Source organism: Equus caballus, chromosome 5, assembly GCF_041296265.1.
Source record: "Equus caballus isolate H_3958 breed thoroughbred chromosome 5, TB-T2T, whole genome shotgun sequence".
NCBI lineage: Eukaryota > Metazoa > Chordata > Mammalia > Perissodactyla > Equidae > Equus > Equus caballus.
In genome coordinates this window covers 80,688,635-80,710,392 of record NC_091688.1, presented here as the reverse complement: position 1 = coordinate 80,710,392, position 21,758 = coordinate 80,688,635, and the positions used below count along the sequence as shown (strand labels likewise).

Genomic DNA, 21,758 nt, shown 5'->3' with positions numbered 1-21,758 from the left:
GAGCCTAATGCAATAATCCTAGCAAAAGTGGCATCACTGTCTTTTTGATATTAATGTCACAATGTGATAAATTCCTTTTAGAATTTACTATCTGGAAAATTTGGTTCCAGGAAAGAATTATTCTTATCTAAAAAGCTATTAGGTTTCCTTTTTTCCTTTTATCTAAGAATTATGTAACTAATTCCATTTTTCTATTTGCCTTTGCTGCCATGAAGTTTGGTTTCAAGTTAATGCTAATTACAATACTCTATGAACCTAGGTGACTGAAATATTTGCTTCCTCCCCCTTCTAATCTAAAATGGAAAATATTCCCTGAAGGCATCAACATTCTAGAAATCTTATTTTTCTCAAGCAAAAAGGAAACTAAAATTTTACTCAAAAGAACTCAGGGTCCATATATTATTTCATGTACCTGTGTTTTAAATTACACAGCAGAACAAGATGACAGCAAATTCTATGTTTAAAAGAACACCCAGAACAACTGACTCCATAACCATGTAACAACAGTCACATTTAAGGTCAAGGATGTAAAAGCCAAGATGACTGTAGAAAAACATCGACATTGTGAAAATTCATTTTTCCATAGATAAAATGCTTATATGGCTTTGACACTAATTTTTCTCCCTAATTCTGATATAATTTCACACATAAGTTTCCATATATTTGAAACAATAAAAATGTTTACAAACCCATCAAAGACACATCAGCAATGATGAAGTAGCCCCCATCAGGAACTATGGGTTTTAGGCCAATACTTTCAAGTAAATGTACCATCCGATCTCTTTTCAATTCTAACTCTTTTGGCAAAGAATTAAAGTAACACTCTGGGTCATCCATGCGCTTGATGTCAATCCAAAAAGCGTGAGCCAAGGCTTCCTGTATGTTAACATTGAAAAATGCAGAAAGGAAATATGATAATGTTATTTATTGCTGGATTTATTGGTATAATAAATAAACTGAGTAATTTTGAGTAAAATTGAGTAAACAATGTCTGAGTAAACATTGTCTTGACAAAAAAGTCATTCAGGGAATTATAGACAAATTCCCGTGAACCTATGTTAAACTCCATAGATTAATAGAAGAATCAGTTACATGTAAGTGATTAAAAATACTGTGAAGAACAGAGAATGAACCATGAAAATCCAACTTGAAAAAGAGGTATTATATAAAGATGGTTTCCTTGGAAACGAAAAGACATTAAGTTATGTTCTATTGAGGTAAGCTTAGAATGACTTGCTAGATGCAAGTGTGAAAGATGACCAGAGAAATGATGAACTAACCAGCCTTTCCTCATTACCTTGGAGGATGTAGTGGAAATGAAAGCTGACCTACTGTGTCATTCTCCATACGTGTGCAAATCCCTGCTCTAATCGTTCCTATTCCAGGAAGGCAGTCTGAGTGCCACAAGGATTAGAAAGGAGTTTCTGGGGCATGTGGAATTACTGCTCTACTGTTCTTCAGGAAAGGCAGATGAGACAGGAGAGAAATTGAGCAAAGGAAAAAAGCCAGTGTTGTTAAGGGTCAGGCAGGCGTCCGGGGAGGCAACAGGTCAGGAACAGGTAAACAAGTCCGAATCAGGGCAAACCTAGAGAACAAGGTCTGAACAAGCAGGAAGGCAGAAGCTTGGCAGACAAGTATGAGCTGGGACAACTCAGAAATACTGGTTCTCAGAGCAAACCAGGAGATCCAAGCAGATAATCAAGAACCTGGAATGGTTGCGATAGAGGGGCAGAGCAAAGTGGCCCAAGTTTAAGGAAATTAATCAGAATCAAGAGATATCAAGAATTAAAGGATAAATTGATTCACTCAGTAAATATCTATTGAGTGCCTATGTTAAATGTGGCATTGTGGGGATACAGTTAGGGATACAGCGATAAACAAGATTAATATGGTCCTTGTCTTTATGGAGCTTCCAATTAGTGTGTTTTGACAGGCGCAGGTGGGAGGGATGAGAAAGAAAACAATACGTGAAAAACGCAGGGTATAGTTTGTTCTGTCAGAAGAACTGAGAAGTCTGGTGTGGCTGAAGGGTAGCAGGAGACATCATGGCAAGAGATGACACCTAGAGACAGAGAAGGGCAAGATCGTAGAGAAGACTGCATGCCAAGAGACTTCAGTAGGAAAAAAGAGGTAATAATAATCCCCCAGCACTAAAAAAAATCTTGGATAAATAAGGATCTGTTGGTTCAGTCTAGGAATCTGTGGGTCTCCTGGAAGCACGGACCAATTTCAAAACATGAGTGTCTGAGGACATGGGAAAAAAACAGGCACTTAGCTGAAATGGAGAATAAGATGGTTCAGAAAAAGAGATGTTCCAGATTCTTAGCTGAATCTTTCTTTTTCTCAGCAACTTATTCATTCCCTGTAGTAGGAGACACTGCCTTGGAAAATTCAAAGCCCAGGAGACATAAACATGAATCCTAACTGTAGAATTATACTGGACTACCCTCTTTTTCTCCTACGTATGATTCATCTGCAAATACTGTCAGCTGTACCTTCAAAATATATTCAGAACCCAGTCACTCTCTACCACTTCTACCATCCCCATCTTGGTTCAGTCCACTGCTGTCATCACTTCAATAGTCTTCAACTCAACAAAGCAGCCAGGGTCCCTTTGGTAACACAAGTTGGGTCATGTCACCCCTGTGCTCAAAACTCTCCAGACGCTTCTTGCCTCACGCAGTGTTTACAGTGACAAACACGGCCCTGTTGGATCTGGCTCCCAGTTATCCCTGATTTATTTCCTCCTACTCTCCTCCCTTAATGAGCCCATCACAGCCTCTGTGCTTTTCACTGATATAAACGTGACAGCCAGGCTGCTTACCCCAGGACCTTTGCACTTGTTGTTCTCGCAGTCTGGAGGGTTCTTCTCCAGGTAACCATGTGACTGCTTAACCTCCTTCAGTTCATAGATCAAATGTCACCTTCCTCAGTGAGGCTTTCAAAGATCGCTCCATTTAACACTGTATATTCTCCCACTTAGCACTATGTACCCTTCCTCTTCCCTACTTTATTTTTCTCCAATGCATCTACCAAAATCTGACATATTGCATTATTAAAATATTTATTTGCTTATTATCTGTGTCCCCCTACTAGGCTATAAGCTCCACAAGGACAGGAATTTTTGTCTGCTGTATCTCCAATCTTCAGTAAATATTTGTGGAATAAGTGAATAGATTTATTTTGAGAGGATGAAATGAGTTTAATATATAATAAAACAATGTCAGAATGAGCCTTTATCATGATATTACTTTACAGAGTCACTGGAAAAAGAATTTTAAAATAGAACTTTTTCTCATTCAGTAGGTATTTTTCAGGAAGCAAAAAGGTAAGTTTACTGTAGTCAACATATTTCACTCTTCTAGCCTTTTAACTGCCTTCCAGAAAAATACATTTTTTTCAGTGTTCTGATTATTCACAGAATGACAGTACGTAGATCCCTGTTTTGTAATTTTTTTAAAATAGCAACAATATAAAAAAGGATACACATTAAAGTTTTGCACCCATCCCATCCCTATCTACTAATTTCACCTATTTCCCTTATTCCTAAAAATAGCCACTTTTACTAGTTTCTTATGGATCGTTCCAGAGATTCTTTAAGAAAATATAAGCAAACAGTTTCCCCCCTTTCTTATACAGAATATAGCATAAATATACACTGTCCTATATCTTGCTTCTTTTACTTTACAATATATTCTGGAAATCTTTCCATATCATTAATTATTATAGTACTTCCTCATTCTTTTCCTTTCCTTTCTTTTTTTTCCTTTTTAAACAGCCATGGTGATAGACAGAATAATGGCCCCTAAAGCTGTCCATGCCTTAAAACCCAGAATCGGTAAAGATGTTACCTTGCATGGTAAAACGAACTTTGCAAATGATTTAAGTTAAGGATCTTGAGAGGGAGAGATTATCTTGGATTATCCACGGGCCTAATGCAATCACAAGGACCTTTATAAGGGAAAGAAGGTGGCAGCAGAGTTAGGGTCACAGGAGGATATGTGTCAACAGAAGTAGAGGTTAGAGTGATGTGACCATGAGCCAAGGAATCAAAGCAGCCCCTGGAAGCTGGAAAAGACAAAGAACGGATTCTGCTTAGAGCCTCCAGAAGGAATAGCAATGCCAACACCTTTCTTTTTGCCTTGTAAGACCCATTTTGGATTGCTGAACTCCAGAACCATAAGATAAAAAATGTGTCATTTTAAACCACTAAGTTTGTGGTAATTTGTTACAAAGATATAGGAAACTAATATAGTCATATGATATTTAAATGTTTGGACAGACCATGGTTTATTTAACCGATTGTCTGCAGATGAATAACAACTATCTCTTATCTTCTGCAATGAATGGCCAAGTACCTACAGAGCTTCTTACATGTACAGTTAACAGTTACAGGGCAAATTCCCAGAAGATGGACTGCTGCTCCGTAGGACACACACATCCGTAACTTTGCTTGGTGCTACCACTGTCCTCCAGAGAGTCTACAATACTCTGTGATCCCACCAGCAATGTATGAATGTTCAAAGCTAAATCTTGACAGATGAAAAAAACCAGTGAACCATCCTTGATAGCAATGAATATGTATCTGCTCCTAAATTCCCAAACTATACTAGAAAGGCCTGGTGAAGAAAGACATGAAGGGAAGAACTAAGCCAATTCAAATATGAAATATAAAAATAGCACCTTCACCAAGAGGACTGTGCTCCAACCGCAAGTTACTGCCACACCTACCTGCAAAGGAGTTGCACAAGTATAAACAGTGTTTTGCTGAACTGTCTGTAAGTGTTTTATCAAATGATCAGGACCAATGGACCAGCCAAGCTGGGAAAGGAAAAGATAAAACAGATTTCAAAAAATGACTTTAATTTTATGTACTAAATCTGAGAGTAGTTAGAATAACTTCAGCACTGTCCTTTTTGTGGAAAAATTTCCAACTGGAGACATTAAACTCTGCCTTCAGAAGGTGAACGGTGCCTCCATTCATGATCTTTACCCATGCCTCATATTTGCTACTTCGCATATTCTTGGAGGTCTAAAAACCAGTAATGAAGCTTTTTTGAATTAGATATAAATAAATAAAAGCAACTCTAGGGGCTGGCCCAGTGGTAGAGTGGTTAAGTTCCCATGCTCCACTTCAGTGGCCCAGGGTTCACAGGCTCGGATCCTGGGCACGGACCTACACACCGCTTGACAAGCCACGCTATGGCAGCGTCGTCCCAAATACAAAACAGAGGAAGACTGGCACAGATGTTAGCTCAGGGCCAATCCTCCTCACCAAAAACCAAAACCAAGACCAAAAAAATCCCACAAAACTCTGAATGAGGGCCTAAGGGACTCTTCCATAATTTGGTTCTGCCAGCATCATTTCCGATAATCCCTGCTTCTTAGGCACATTCCACAGAGGTTAGGTTGGAAGCTAACCAAGTCTCAACCGGATAAACTGTTACTGTGTTACACAGTACAGGGTTACGTGCGTGCATGGACTCTGAAACTGGACTGCCTGCCCTGGCTGGAATTTATTAGCAGTGTAACCTCAGGTAAGTTACTTAACTTCTCTGTGCTTTAGTTTTATTTTCTGTAAAATGGGGACAATAAATTATACTCACCTCATAATGTGGTGAAGAGAATGAAAGGACTCAGTAGGCATAAAGTGCCGAGAGACTGGCACATGGCAAGTGACAAAACATTAGCTATTACTGTTTTTTCTACCTTTACATTAATATGCACTAATCTGACCATTCTTTTCAAAGAAAAAAGTATCATTAGTTGATGACTTATAAAATGAAAGATTACCTAATTTTTCTTATTTTTAAAGAAATAATTAGGTCTCAAAAAGGATAAAGACCAACATGAAAGCTGAATGAGTAAATAATAAGCCCAAATCAGTACATATAAAAACTTCTGTGAACTGAATATAAATTCATTTAAAACACAAAAAACTCTACAAAAAATAAAATACATACCTATTTTTAAGCAATTAAATTCTTACACATCTTACCTTCCAGCCAGTTACACTGAAAGTCTTTCCAGCACTTCCTATTGTTATTGTTCTCTCCCACATACCAGGAAAAGTGGCTAAACAGGAAAAAGAAAAAAAAAAAGCTTTCCAATCAATCTACTTTCAGTATAATCTAGAAACATAAAAAAGATACATGACTTCAAGGAAAGTAAATGTGTTATAGTCTAGTCAGTATAGTTATTTCAATAGGTTTTTTTAAGATAATGTAACTTTAACCCAAACACAGTTGAAAATGTTACAATGCTTTAAAACACTGCAATATCACACCAAAGTAATATGTAAATAGATCGAATAATTTTAAGTAGCAAAATTATTTCAAGGGGCAGGAGTGACAGAGGTGCCAGTAGGCAGTGTTCCACGCTGGTTCCGTGTGACACCCAGCGATCAGTGTTAGTAGTAGCTGTGTGTTCAATATAATTATCCTGCAGCACAGTTTTGGGTGTGGTCCTGGCTACGGTTTAGCCCACCTCTACCCATTTTCTGAATCCATTTCTACAGGATTCCTAGTGCAATGGTTCTTAAAATGTGTTCCCCACACCAGCAATGTCAGCATCACTGCGGACTTTGTAAGAAAGGCAAATTCTTTTTTTTTTTTTGAGGGAGATTAGCCCTGAGCTAACATCTGCTGCCAATCCTCCTCTTTTTGCTGAGGAAGACTGGCCCTGAGCTAACATCCATGCTCATCTTCCTCTACTTTATATGTGGGCCGCCTACCACAGCATGGCTTGCCAAGTGGCGCCATGTCTGGACCCAGGATGTAAACCAGTGAACCCCGGGCCGCCTGAAGTGGAACGTGTGAACTTAACCGCTGCGCCACTGGGCTGGCCCCCTAAACTACTGTTTTCTTAAAGTAAGCTGCTCATAAGCAAGTTAAGTGCTCGTTAAAATGTAAGGTAGCTAAAGAAATTCCCAGAGCGGATGCATACATAATTTCAGTCCATCACAAAATACCTGCCAATATTTGTAAAGGAAGGAAAACTATATAAATCAGACAAATTATAATTGTATTCTCTGTGAAGCATACCAAAAACCAAAACAATAAATGAAAAAAATATTTAGAGGGTCCATTTGAAGAAGGAATTTTCTAACATTTGATATAAGTCATTACATCCCTTCAAGTTTTGAAACTTTTCTAGTTTTCTAAAGTATTCCAAAAGAACACCATGACACATATTCCACTTTTCTGACTAGAGAAAATCTAAACTATGAATAATGCAGGGTAATAACATGTGTCCAAAGTCAGCAAGGCATATTAGTAAGAACATTTAGAAATCAATTCTTTGAAAATAAGAATTACCCAGAGAAACTAATACAATCTTAACCTGTTTTCACTAAAAGTTACATATGAAGGAAATCAAAACTATTCACATGTCAAACGTAGGTTTTGTTCACAAAATATCAAATCTAATTACCATACTTAAAAGGAGAGCTAAATAATTTGTTAATGACTATTTAAACCATATAAAAGTGGATGCCTTTTTTCAAGGAGTGAGCTGATCAGCTGAATAACTTACAAGGAATTTAATACTAATTTTCCAAATATCAATGTATTAGTATATCTCTCTCCTAGAAGAGGTTTTTTTGTTTTTTGTTTTTTGTTTTCAGCCCTCAATGAGCATGGTTGTCACATAGTTCTTACAAAAGGAGAGTTTTCTTCAGTATGGAGATCTCTCAAAAAGTTAAAAATAGAAATACCCTATGACCCAGCCATCCCACTACTGGGTATCTACCCTAAGAACCTGAAATCAGCAATCCCAAGAATCCCGTGCACCCCTATGTTCATCGCAGCATTATTCACAATAGCCAAGATGTGGAACCAACCTAAATGCCCAGAACCTGATGACTGGATAAAGAAGATATGGTATATATACACAATGGAATACTACTCAGCCATAAAAAAGGACCAAATTGTTCCATTTGCATCAACATGGATGGACCTTGAGGGTATTATGTTAAGCGAAATAAGCCAGACAGAGAAAGACGAACTCTATATGACCCCACTTACAGGTGGAGGTTAACATATAGACATGGAGAACTGATCGGTGGTTACCAGGGAAAAGGGGGGGTGGGGGGAGGGCACAAAGGGTGAAGTGGTGTACTCACAACATTACTAACAATAATGTACAACTGAAATCTCACAAGGTTGTAATCTATCATAATCTTAATAAAAAAATAAATAAATAAATAAAAAGGAGAGTTTTCTTTTTGTTGACTGAAATCTGGAGACATAATTTGAATCAAGAATTTGGTCCAATAAGAATAAATTCTACTATTTCAACAAAAAGGAACTTCAGTAATTTTAAAACATCTAGATGTTCATATCCTCTCAATCTCAGAGATTTGGAAAGCCACAGAAATTAATGCAAATGGATGACCACACCACTGCATAGGCCAAAAAACAATCTTTGCAGGTCTGATGCATTTACAAAACCATATCCAGTATATTGTCAGTTTAGCTTGCAGTTGTATCTGAAAGGCACCTGGTCTTTGCACTTCTCATTTGTGACCCATGAACCTTAAATCAGCCACAGCTGTAACAGTTATTCCTAAGTGACACAGGCTTCAATAGAAGTCAGACAGAAATTAGAGACATGACGAAAAGTGCGACACCAGCAAAAACTGCCTGTGCGACATGAAGATGATGCTAATTTCATGATGTATAGCTAGAAAGCCTCATTGTATTATATTAAAGAACTATTATTACACTCTGCAAATTGATGCAATAGCCATTTTGCATCTTTCATGTAACAAAGGCCACTGTATTTGATAGAATATCTAAGTTTTCACGCAACTGACTCATACTCTCTAAATAATGAAATACTGAATTCATTTTTTCTTCTTTTAACTTTATGGGCTGTTATAACAACTAAAAAGTCTGAGTTAAAAATATGTGTCTTGATATCTTCAGCAAATAATACTACAGTTACACTTTTATCATGAAAGGCTTATAAAACTAAAAGTTTAAACAATATACTAACAAAGGTTTAAACAATAAATTTCAAGATCATTTAAAGTAAGCTTTTGGAAAAAATATTGCTAAACTGAGTTAACTAAAATTCTAAAGCTTTGAGTCATATCACATAGACATAAATATATATAAAATAATATTTCTTCATTTGATAGATGCCTCTTCCTCTCTGGTTAATATAAAAAAATTACACAAGTAATTGTCCATGTTGGTCTGATTTTCAATTGGGGGATAGTTCAAATGACCAGAGACAGAGATCATCAACAAGACAGTGAAGGTGAACTCTGATGCAATTTTGACAGATAACCACAGTTTGCTGTGTTAAGGCACCATGCCATGCAAATTTCTGGACTTCTCTGTTTATACATTCTCCCTGAGAAAATTCATTCTCTTCCATGGGTTCCACTATTAACAAAAATTTTTTTTAAGGTTTTATTTTTCCTTTTTCTCCCCAAACCCCCCTGGTACATAGTTGTATTTTTAGTTGTGGGTCCTTCTAGTTGTGGCATGTGGGAAGCTGCCTCAGCGTGGCTTGATGAGCGGTGCCATGTCGGCGCCCAGGATACGAACCAGCGAAACCCTGGGCCACCGAAGCAGAGCGTGCAAACTTAACCACTCGGCCACAGGGACAGCACCATACTAACAAAATTTTGATGACTGGCAAAAATATATCCGCTCATAATTTGATGCTGAGTATCAAGCCTGTAATTTCACGTCTCCAGATGTCTCCTCCTCTCTCTCTCACAGACACTGAAACTTAGCAAGTCTAAAGCATGAGAAGCAGGAATTTCCTTTGCTCAGCTCTTCTCCACTTATCTGCTCCTCCTCTCTCCACACTTCTGTCTCTGGTTAAGGGCCTCATTACTGCTGAGTGGACAGGCCAGGATCCTAGAATCATACTTGCTTGTTCCCTTCCCACCTTCAAATGCTATACTCTGTGCCCTATCAAACACAGTGGCCTTTGTTATAGTTTCTACTTGCAAACAGCCCCCATGTATCATGTCCACTGCCAGGACATCTGACTTGCTTAAGATCCTCACCAGTAGCTGGCTCTGACCTTTATAAAACAAACCCAATCATGTAACCAATACCTCTGCCTTGTCAAACTTCTGTAGTAGTAGTACTCAAAGTATGCTCATTGGTAGTCTGGTGATCAAATTAATACACAGAACTTTTTTAAAAAAAATCAATTTTAAGTTTTCTTCCACAAAATCTTCTTAAGCCACAAAATTTTCTTAAGCATTTAAGGTAAGTGCTACCACTTATCTAATACTGAATGCTGCCAAGAGGGAAACAAATGAGCATTTAGTAAGTGAATATTAATGGCAAAATCAGAAACACTCAGATGTGTTTATTTCAATAGCTCTTGGTTACAGATAAATATGCACAGAATTGTGATCTTCTCCTACTTACTGGATTTCTGTTAGGAAAAACTGCTTCTAGTTTCAGAATGGAATGCAATCTATGACTATTTCATGATGTGAACATGATGGCTTCAAGGTGCTCTACCACTAAAATAAGTTTCAGAACCACTAACCTCCTCGATAAAGTTTAGACTCCTCATTCTCCTATCCAAAATCCTTCAGAATCACTCTACTTTTCCACCTCATCTGTGCCAGTTACTACAACACATCTTAGAGACCACTTACTTTTCTTAAGTGTATCTTGGTCTTTCATGCCTCCTTGCCTCAGAACATGCTGGTTTATATGATAGGAATTTTCTTTCTACTTCTCTGTCTACCTAATTCCATCTTTTGCCCACTTGTTTGCTGACCTCCTCAAGCATTTGCTTTCTCCTGTGTCTCTACAACAATATCTAATGTACCATTGGGGTAATTATGATATGCGCAACAACTATTTACACATAAGTGCACTAATTTTTTTATTTATTGGTTCCTACCACAGTGATTTTACTTATCCTTCCCTTATCCTTTTCATACTTCCTAGTCATTCATTCAACAATTACTTTCTGATTGTCTACCACGTACAGGATCCCAGTCTTGGAACTGGGGATTCAGAAGAGACCAAAACAAACAAAAATCCCTACCTTCTTGCAGGTTAGAAATAAAGTATGTTGATCCTGATGTTTGCTATAGAATAAAAAACAAAACAAAACAGAACAGAAAAAGGACAAAGCAAAAGCTGGAAGGAGAGGTGTAATTATCTTAAATGCTGTGGTCATAAAAACTGACCTCTGAATAAAGACCTGAGAAAGGTGAGAGACTGAGCCATGTGGATGTCTTGGGAAAAAGTGTTTCCAGGCAGGGAAGGGCAAGTGCAAAGGCCCAAGGTTGTACCCAGTTTATAATCCTATAGTTGAGATAAACATGGATTAATCCAGAAGACACCATGGCATTTATGAGATGGCCTGGTAGTAATGGTGAAATCTCAGGCAAGAGCCAAGCAGCAATAGCCTACTGTCCCTATAATCTTTCCCTGTTGACTTGCCATTTTGTCAACTTATTCAGCAGAGAGAGTCCAGCTGAGGAACAAGTAAGTCCCCTGTGTCCTATGTACCAAATAATAGCTGGTTTCTTGATAAAATCCCAAGGATATAGGCAAAAGTACTACTTCTCTGGTTTCATAGCTTTGTAGTGTGATCCAGAATCTCTTCCCCTAAGTTTGTACTATTTGTCCTTTAATGCGTTCATTAATCCACTCAGGCGTCATTTATTCAAATCCCATTTTTAAGTGCTCATATAGACAGATACCCATTACAAAGACTACTTTAAAGCTGTTCTGGGATCCTTTCCAATCAGTTGTTCAACACATGCCAAACACATTTCGATTTGTGACTCTATGTAATAATCAGTACCTATTTTTAAATGCTTATTTCCAGCATATACAAGCCATTCATAAACCTCATCACTGATGCAGAGCGTGTCATATTTGATGCAAAGGTCAGCGATTACTTGGAGCTCCTCTCTGGTATACACCTACACATATTAAAGGAAACAAAAGAGCAGAGCCAATTATGATTCAACATGTGGGAAAATGATGAGTGAGAAGGCTGTGTAAAGGCATCAAAGACTCACTTACCTTGCCTAAGGGGTTATGTGGGGTATTTAGTATAATGGCTTTGGTTTTGGAGTTAAATTTACTTGCCAATTCTTGAGGATCTAATGTCCAGTCAGAACTAGACCATTTTCTCCCATCAACAGGTTTCTAAGTATGAAGAATGAAGATGTGATTTAATTCAATTAATTCATGTTTGCTGTCTTACAAATAAATAACCTAATAAGGAAAAAAAATTAGAGAAAAACATAGCAAAGGTAACTTAATAAATGACTAACAAAGGAAACAAACAGAAATTACTAAGCTTTAGCTCTTCCTTCGGTGCCAAAGAGCACTTGAGTCTCATGCTCACACCTGTTAAATGGAAAAATGAACTCCATCAACAGTAACAGCTGTTAAAGGGCCTATGTTCCTTCAAAGGAGCCACCGATAACTATGGTTAACATGTCTGATACTGTAAGGCTAATAGAAGATTCTGTGATTCACCTTAGGGTATTACTTATTTTGATAAGATTTTTAAAAAGACAATGGTAGTAAACTTTATCATATTCCTCAAGATAATAGCAGAATAAAAAAAAAATCACTTCATTCAGAATTCAACAAGCATTTACTGAGCACGCAGCATATACCCTGCACTGTTTGTCACTGGGAAGCAGTGCTGTAAAAGTGCGTCAGAAATGGTCTCTGACCTGGCGGTGCTCACTGTCAGTGGGGGCGACATATAACCACAAAAGATGTTATATGCAGTGTGGATGCTGACATAACAGACACATGGCGAACGAGGACCAAGTAACAAAAGTTGTCTTCTTAAAGTTGTTGATGACCTTCAGTCACAGGAAAGATATACAGTAAATCCCAAAATGTAATCAAAGTAGAAACTTCATTGGTGACAAAGCAATTGGTAATTTCAAAACTTCTTAAAGCACGTGAGTCATATTGGCAAACTTACAGATCTCAGAGGAACAAAAACAGGAGTTGCTCCAGCCATTCTCACCATGGGCTCATAGCAGTCATAGAAAGGCACTATTATTATGACCTGAAAGAAAGCCAAATATGAACATAACATACCAATCATTAATTCATTTAACAAACATCAGGGGGCTGGCTCTGTGGTGGAGTGGTTAAGTTTGCGTGCTCCGCTTCGGCAGCCTGGGGTTCGCCAGTTCAGATCCTGGGTGCAGACCTAGCATCACTCATTGAGCCATGCTGTGGGGGCATCCCACATGGAAGAACTAGAATGACTTACAACTAGGATATATAACTATGTAGCAGGGCTTTGGGGAGAAAAAAAGGAAAAAAAAAAGAGAAAGATTGGTAACAGATGTTAGCTCAGGGCCAATTTTCCTCACCAAAAAGCATACCTTAAAAAGAAAAAGAAAAAGAAAACCCAAATATCATGCACCTACTATGTGCAAGGCACTATATTACATACTGAGATGCAGCAGTAAAAAAAGCAGGTTTTGCTTTCAAGGAGCTGACATCCAAGTGGTAGAGACCTTGAAGATAAACTTGTCCACGGAGAGTTACTGGAGTCCTTGGTCTCTTAGGGAGATCTACGGATGGGCTTGAGTGGAGACCCTTGAAATTGTATGCGAAATTTTATATGTGCATAGGTAGATTTTTCTGGAGAAAGGGGTGATAGCTCTCATCACATTTTCAAAGGGACGTTCCAGTCAAAAACGTTAAGATTTTCTTTAAATTTCAAATTAGAAAATAAAATATCACATAGCAGCAGAAGCAAGACTATAAGCGAAGAGAACACTGCAATGTTCTCTGTTATGGAGTACTAATTTATAAGTATTATCCTGAGAGTAAAGATGTTTCTCTTCTTAAAATCATCCTGAGGGGCCAGCCTGGTGGCGCAGTGGTTAAGTTCACACGTTCTGCTTTGGTGGCCTGGGGTTTGCTGGTTCGGATCCCAGGTGTGGACATGGCACCGCCTGGCAAAAGCCATACTGTGGTAGGCATCCCACATATAAAGTAGAGGAAGATGGGCATGGATGTTAGCTCAGGGCCAGTCTTCCTTAGCAAAAAGAGGAGGATTGGAGGCAGATGTTAGTTCAGGGCTAATCTTCCTCAAAAAAAAAAAAAAAAAAATCCTGAGACAAAGAATGGATGCTGGGAGACCAGTTGGGATGCTATTGTTATTGTCCAATACCCACAGTTTCCCTCCAGGTGACTTAGCACTGCATTCTGTCTTTTTTCCTAGTCCCTTGAGATGTACTCCTTGTCCCTTTGCCCCTGTGTGCTCTCTCTCAATCACTTGTGACCTGTTGGGTCAGTGAGCCAATCTAACCAGCCCAGTCAGTATCCCACCTGCAGTCCACAGCCTAGATCCAGCATCCCAGACCTTTTGCTTTTCTATAAGGAGAGCCTGAGCACATAATTTGTAACTATCAGAGACATTCAATTTTTCTATCTTTTTAAAACATAGCAATATGTCACAAAATTTCTAATTATTGTAGTTTTAATATTTATTATTTTAATGGCTGAGAGGCTACTGAATTCTAGAATAATTTTATCATTTGCTTGCATAAATAACAATGCTATGTTCTTTTGTGAGTATGTGTTGCTTCTCCATTTTTAAACAGTTTGCTGAATAAATTGACATGATTGCTATTACTAGATTAAAGGGTATAAACATATTTTTGGCACTCTATTTATATAGTCAAACTGCTTCTGAAAAACCTGACAACAATTTATATTTTCACAAGTCAACACTAAGTTGTCTCATTTAACTTTTTTTTCCCCTTTTTCTCCCAAAGCCCCCTGGTACATAGTTGTGTATTTTTAGTCGTGGGTCCTTTTAGTTGTGGCACGTGGGATGCAGCCTCAGCATGGCTCAACAAGCGGTGACATGTCTGCACCCAGGAGTCCAACCGGCGAAACCCCGGTTTCTGCTTCTGCGGAAGCAGAGCGTGTGAACTCAACCACTTGGCCACGGGGCCAGCCCTTCATTTAACTTTTTGTTAGTTAAATTAATGAAACCTAATTATTGTTTTAAATTTGTACTTTTTACTGTTTGTATTTCTTATGATGTGAAATACTTGTTCAAGGCCTTTCTCACTGGAGTCACATGAGGCCCTTCCATTCTAAAGCCCCTTTGTTTGTACTAGTCATTCAAGGCACGTTGAGTACCTACTATACAACGTGCTGTTAGGTGTTAGGTACCGTGGAGGACAAAGAAATGAACCAGGAACGGATCTTTCTGTCAAGTGGACTGTAAGTTCTTAATTAGTCTGTAACACTCTAGGGACTAAGATGACCTCTCTTTGCAACCCTGGTGAGAAACACACTGCCTGATATGAAGTGAGAGCTCAATAAAGGAAAATAAATTGGGGAGGCAGGGAGGTAAAACTGAAAGCTTATACTTGGCATTCTTTGCTGTAATTTCTTTATTTTTATAATGGGAATAATTCCCCTTTCTTTCTGAAGAGTATTTATTGTGCACTCAATATTTTAGATGCTGGCAGTACAGCAATAAATCAGTTCTCCTGGAACTTACATTCTACTGAGAGAGATAATAAAGAAAACAAGGAAGTAAATGAGATAATTTCAGATAGCAATAAATGTTACAAAGAAAATAAAATAGGTCAGTATGATAGAAAGTGCCATGTGTGTGGTTTCCAAATATTAGATAAGGTGATGAGGGAAGAAAGACTAGAGAAAAGAAGGCCAAGGGCTGAGCCTTGGGGTCTCTGACAGAGAGCAGAGGGGGAGGACGCAACAAAGGATTAACACCCAAAGGATGAGAGAAGACTTTCAACTACTTTATAGGATTAGAGGAGAGGATCTATATGACAGTAGAAGTGTACTTCCTTAAAACGTTTCCTTAAGTAGCTCATTGTCTGACAGAGTAGAGGGAACTAGAGACGTAAAAGAATAACGTAACACAGAGCAATGGGGTATCTGTTATAAAAGAGGTATAGGTAAAATGCACGAGCATTCAAAGAAAGAAATTCACAAAATAGACAAATATTCATTCCTCAGCCCCAGTGTAAGAATGCCTCTCTGGAGCTGTCCAGACCTACATTAGCAGACTGGTTCGCTTCTTTCCTTTGCCACCACCATAACTTATACACTCTCCACTGTTGACCATCGCCCCACATTCCTATTCATCTGTTTACAAGTCTGTCTCCTCTACTAGGCAGGGAACTTCCTCCAGGTAGAAACTGTCTTTTAAAAATCTTCTCTCCCACAGGACCTAGCACCTAGGAGATCCTCAGTAATTTCTGAACAAATGAAAGAGGTCAGGAAGTAGTGAAGCAGGGATACTGGAATGACAATGGGGAAGTAGGGGCAGAGCTGAATGAGCTCCGTGTCAAAGCGGGTCACAGTACTAAACAGCAGAAATCACTCAACCTTCTTGTTACACAGCCCCCACGTGGTGCTGCCAATAGTACTGGGCACAAAAAGACGCTGACCAAATACTTATGAATGCGTTCAGATGAAAGGTTATTCTAGCAGTGCAAACTAAAGATACATTTTCCCCATCATTGCTAGCCCTTCCACTTGCCCTTATCTAAATAAGCTATAAAAATAAGAACGAACTACACACAACAAAATGGATAACTCCCACAGATATAATGACAAACGAAAGAAGACAGACTCGAGCACATACTGTATGATTCTATTTATATCCAGTTAAAGAGCAGGCAAATGAACCTATGGTGACAGGAGACAAAAGAGTGGTTACTTCTGGGAGGGTAGGCTAGGAAGGGGCAAAATGGAGCCTTCTGGGGTGCTGGAAATGCACTGTATCTTCACCTGGTGTGTGGTTACATGGATACACACATGTAAAAACTTATCAAGCTGTACACTTAAGATTTGTGAATTTTATTGCATATGCATTCTACTTCAAAAGTAATTCAAAATAAAAAAGAGCATAAAACAAGTAAAAGATTCAGACAGGACAAATGATAATGATTAATACAGGTAACATGATGTTAAAATACTTACTTCATCTCCCTCATCAATTAATCCGTGTATGGCATTAAAAAGAGATCCATATGCTCCTACTGTCACAAGGATTTCTTTATCTGGATTGATTTGATTTTGATAAAGTTTTTCATAAAGGCAGGACAGAGCTTTCACAAGTGATGGATGACCCTGTTGAATAAAAAAGAAGAAAAAAAACCTTGAATTTGATTATGGGACCTCCTTCTTAAGGTAATTTGGCTCTAAAATGTAAGAATTGTTAAAGTTTGGGTTTTATAATTATCCAAAGAAAACTTGTATTTTTAAAAGGCAGTAAATTAAAAGATTTTTTTTCCTGCCTTTAGAGGGTTCCTCCCTGGATGGTCATGAAGACTTCCTCATGATTAAAAACTTCCTATTAACGACTGGTTTTGGAAGAAAACATTTTAAGGTATTTGCTTTGAATAAAAATTGATTTCAATACCAAATATATTGTTGACAGTATATTTTTTTTTGTTTTTTTTTTTTGAAGGTTTTATATATTTTTTTATTAAGGTTATGAAAGTTAACATCCTTGTGAAATTACAGTTGTACATCATTATTAGTCATGTTGTAGGTACACCACTTCACCCGTAGTGCCCTCCCCCCACCCCCCTTTCCCCTGGCCACCACCGATCAGTTCTCTTTGTTGACAGTATATTTTTTGATAGTAACTAAATCACATTTGATTATTTTTTGACAGTAATTAAATCATATTGAATAGTTGGATTTTTTCCCCAGTTAAAATAAGCCAAAAACCCTTCATTAACTGCATATCCCCTGAATTGGTTCCTCCAGTTGCTGAAGGGAAGGTTATGGCAACCAATGGACTATGGAGAGAGGACAAAAACAAATGCACCAAAGAAGCGCACATTAGCGTTGGTGTGGTAGTACATGGTAGGAGGGAGTGGAACGTTATTCACACTGACAGCCAAGAGAGCAGCAGTTACCTAGAACTTTCACCAGAGGAACAAGAGCTTGTAAAGTCACAAGGTCTGAGACGTGTGGGGAGTCTCAGGACTCCTTGATTAGCTTCCTCAATTCTTCTCTTCTTCTGTGTTCTCTACCCTTCCCTCCTCTTTCTTTTCCTTCCTTTTCCTCTCCCTGTCTTATTTGTTATCAAAGTCATTATTTCTTCTGTCCAGCATGTATTTCTTCTGTTTGCTTTTGAGGAACCACTCTGATTTTCTGTCAGTTGTGAGCGAGAGTCCAAGTGCAGGTCACGTGCCTTTGTTTGGAAAGCACATTGGGCTCTGGAGGAATAAAGCAGGTTAGGATGCAGAAGAGTGAGGCTGGGTGGACACACCCCAGGTTTGTGAGGTCAAAGAGCCTTCGGTTCCTTCAAACTTGTCCATCCCAGTTGAGGTGAAGAAAAAGAGGCACGTTGTGTCAAAGATGCATGTATTTGTCACCTTTTTATTCCTTTCAGAACATTGGCTAGTATGTCCCAGACACTCACCCAGATAAAATCAACAAAAACAAAGCTATAGCTCATTTTTCATATTTTGAAATTAGAAGATACTATAATATTAAAGAAACTGGGTACAATCAATAATTGAGGAGGCGACAGAATACAGCCAGCAAACTGAAAAATATCAGCAAAAGGAAAAGACCACTTAAATTCAAGCTCAAAAAATATATATGAATCGTGGAAAAAGCAAGAGAAGGTTGTCACCACTCCTAGAAATCCAAAATTGCCTTTGAATTTCATTTTCACACCAGGTCTAACAAATTCCAGCATAGGGTAATCTGAAAGCAACTATCAACATTATACATCTTTCCTTAGAATAAGGGTCTGTGTTTGTAAAATTTTTTAATTACAAAAATAATTCATGCTTCATATAATACGTAAAACTAGGCAAAGATTTGTAAAGAAAAATTATGATCTCTCCTCAACATCACTTCTTTCCCATTCCCCTGAGGTGACCAATGTCCACAGCCTGGTGACAGTGCAACACCACTCCCCGTGCTGATACCAACATAAAAACACATACACACTCACATACATTTACAAAAACTGGAACACACGGAAATGAATGGGCATGGTTACGTTCGAATAGAATTTTATACAGTATACAGGGGTGGGTCAGCTTTGGCCCAGAGGCCACAGCTTGCCAAACTCTGCTATAGATCAGTTTAGGGGAAAATGACATACTAACATTAGTCTCCCAATCATGAACCTTGTCTATCACTCCATTTACTTAGGTATTGTTCAATTCCTCTCAGCAATGTTTTGTAGTTTTCAGTGTACAGATCTTGTATATATTTAAAAAATTCAGTTCTAAACATTTCATGTTTTTGGATGCTATTGTAAATGGTATTCTAAAAAATTTTACTTTTTAGCATGTATATAAAAATATAATTGATTTTTGAATACTGGCTTGTGTCCTGCAACCTTGCTCAATTCACTAAGTTGGGGTAGTTTTTTTGTAGAATCTAGGAAATTTCTGGATATCCTAGGCATTTCATCATAGAAGGATGGGGGTTGGGCTGAGGTGGAGAGAAAGAAAGTACAGTCCTCCCTCAGTATCTGAGGGAGATTGGTTCCAGGACCTTTCCGGGATACCAAAATCCTCACGTGATCAAGTCCCTAATATAAAATGGGGTAGTATTTGCATATAACCTACACATATCCTCCCCTATAGTTTAAATCATCTCTAGATTACTTATAATATCCATACAGTGCAAATGCTATGGAAATCGTTGTTATACTGTATTGTTTAGGGAATAATCACAAGAAAAAAAAGTCTGTACACGTTCAGTACAGACACAGCCAGCATAGGTCTTTCCATCTGTGGACGGCTGACTCTGCGGATGCAGAAGTGTGGATATGGAGGGCCAACTGTAACCAGTTGGAAATAGAGGAGAATAATTAAGAGGCAAGTGCTGAGGCTGCATAAGTGTTAATGGGAGAGAAAACACACGATTCCAGAGAATATTCTCCCTCCCTTGTGTCCATAGGACCCCACCCTAGAACAACAGCCAAGATGAAGACAGGACAGTGGAGGGGCTAGAAGTAGAGGATGGCTTAACCTGGGAGAAAAGGGCAAGTTCCACTGGTTATCAGGTTGGATCAGCTGGTCCCAGAAGGTCAATTACATAGGAGTGACAGCAGTACATTCACATACAGCACAATATAAAATACAAGCTTATGGCCCACAGGGGCCTCATATACTTACAAAGCCCCGGGTGTACTGATTCAGGCTATCCGTTGTTGCAATCTTTGACAATTCTTCCTTTATGTACATAGGAAGGGATATATCTGGAAGGCCTTGGCCAAGATTCACAACAGAGGGGTCTGCAGCCAACTTGGTAAACTCAATCCTATGATAAAAAAAATACTAATATTAATAAGTACTACAATTACAAAATTAGCTTTTTAGACCTCATAGTCTTAGTACGAAACTGAAAAATAAGACCTAGTTGGGTCTTACAGATGAAAAAAAATGAGTTTTCAACAAAAATGTTACCATCTACAAAATGACTTTACCTAATAAAATGATGGCTGAACTAAAGCACTTAATGTTTCTTACAAATCTCAATTCCATGATGCCCATATTATAATCATAGATTTTTTTCCTCAACCATATGGGTTGTTAGGTTCTCTTATCAACCATTAGAGAGTAGAGCCGATCAGAAGAGTTCACAGATTAGAAGGTAAGTTCCATGAGGGCATCAACCAAATTCGTCCTTTTCTCTGCGTATTTCCAGTGCCTAGCACAGGGCTCAACACATTTGCTAAAGGAATAAATCAGTGTGTAGATTTTTAACTTCCTTCCATTTCCATTTAATGGATGAATTAAACTAAGCGCCTTTATTTATAGACTGTAGAAAAGGCTAAAAATTCCCAACTAAGGATATAAAAAATGTGTAGGAAGAAAACCTCACCAAATTATTATTGCTTATCCTAAGGTACTCACCACACATTACTATCAAGGCCTTCTATTCGTTTTGCATTTTTGAATTTCGAAGACATTTTCTGAAAGACATAAATATTGAAAGGGCCTATAAATCTCTTTAATCAAAATACAAAAATGCCAGAAAACCTTGGGTAATGCTTCCCTTTCCTTATTGTCACCATGGAAAAAGCAGTACCATAGAGGCAAATTCCAGACTCCAGTACAAAATTCTGTAGAAGAATTCATCTCCCACCGACTGCCCTAAGGAGGCTTTTTCTTACAAACTTTAGATGTTTATCTTCTCACATAAGAACAAAAATGTCATCCCAGACTAAAAAATAAATCAGTGTAAAGGCCTCAAAGGCACTAGAGAAAACAATAATGATACTAAAAAAATGTCAGTTTGAAAAAAATATCTTGAATTGTGCTCTGAAGATCACTTTAGGTAAGATGCTGAACAGTTCACAAGTGAATCCCTTGGATGCCATACAGGAAGCACTCAACAAATGGTTTTAAAACTACTCAATAAGGGGTTCCAAATAATAATACAGCTAACATTAATGAGTACTGAGAATGTACCAGGCACTGTTCTAAGTGTTTACATAACCCACTTAATGTTCACGCCACCCTCTGCAGTGGTTCTATTTTAGCCATAATTTTCATCTGAGGAAAGTGAGGGACAGAGAGGATAAGATAGCATAATGTTACAGATCTGCCCAAGTTTACAAAGTAGTAACATTTAAACCCAATAGATTCAACTCAGGATTTGAACCCAGGCAGTCTGACTCCAGAACACATACTCAGAACTATTTCCATATAGCCCTTCTAAAAAATATTATTGAAAGGCTGCCTCTTAAATAAGTATGTTAGACATTTAGATCAGGTCTAATTATATCAAGCA

General features: G+C 38.1%; 1 protein-coding gene across 13 annotated transcripts in view; it reads right to left on the bottom strand.

Moving 5' to 3' along the window:
* Nucleotides 1-21,758, bottom strand: part of KYAT3 (kynurenine aminotransferase 3) — a 54,370-nt gene that overhangs the window by 11,658 nt on the left and 20,954 nt on the right. For 12 of the 13 annotated variants that reach the window (XM_023641713.2, XM_070267326.1, XM_023641710.2 and 9 more), the window contains 9 exons: nt 20,879-20,937; nt 20,138-20,282; nt 16,962-17,111; nt 12,952-13,038; nt 12,027-12,152; nt 11,803-11,923; nt 5,999-6,075; nt 4,732-4,821; nt 690-876 (listed from right to left, as the gene is read on the bottom strand). In XM_023641713.2, coding sequence (XP_023497481.2) covers nt 690-876; nt 4,732-4,821; nt 5,999-6,075; nt 11,803-11,923; nt 12,027-12,152; nt 12,952-13,038; nt 16,962-17,111; nt 20,138-20,282; nt 20,879-20,937 — 1,042 coding nt within the window. Of the gene's footprint in view, nt 1-689; nt 877-4,731; nt 4,822-5,998; nt 6,076-11,802; nt 11,924-12,026; nt 12,153-12,951; nt 13,039-16,961; nt 17,112-17,908; nt 18,212-20,137; nt 20,283-20,878; nt 20,938-21,758 lie in introns of all 13 variants that reach the window. The other variant, XM_070267336.1, reaches the window with a different exon arrangement.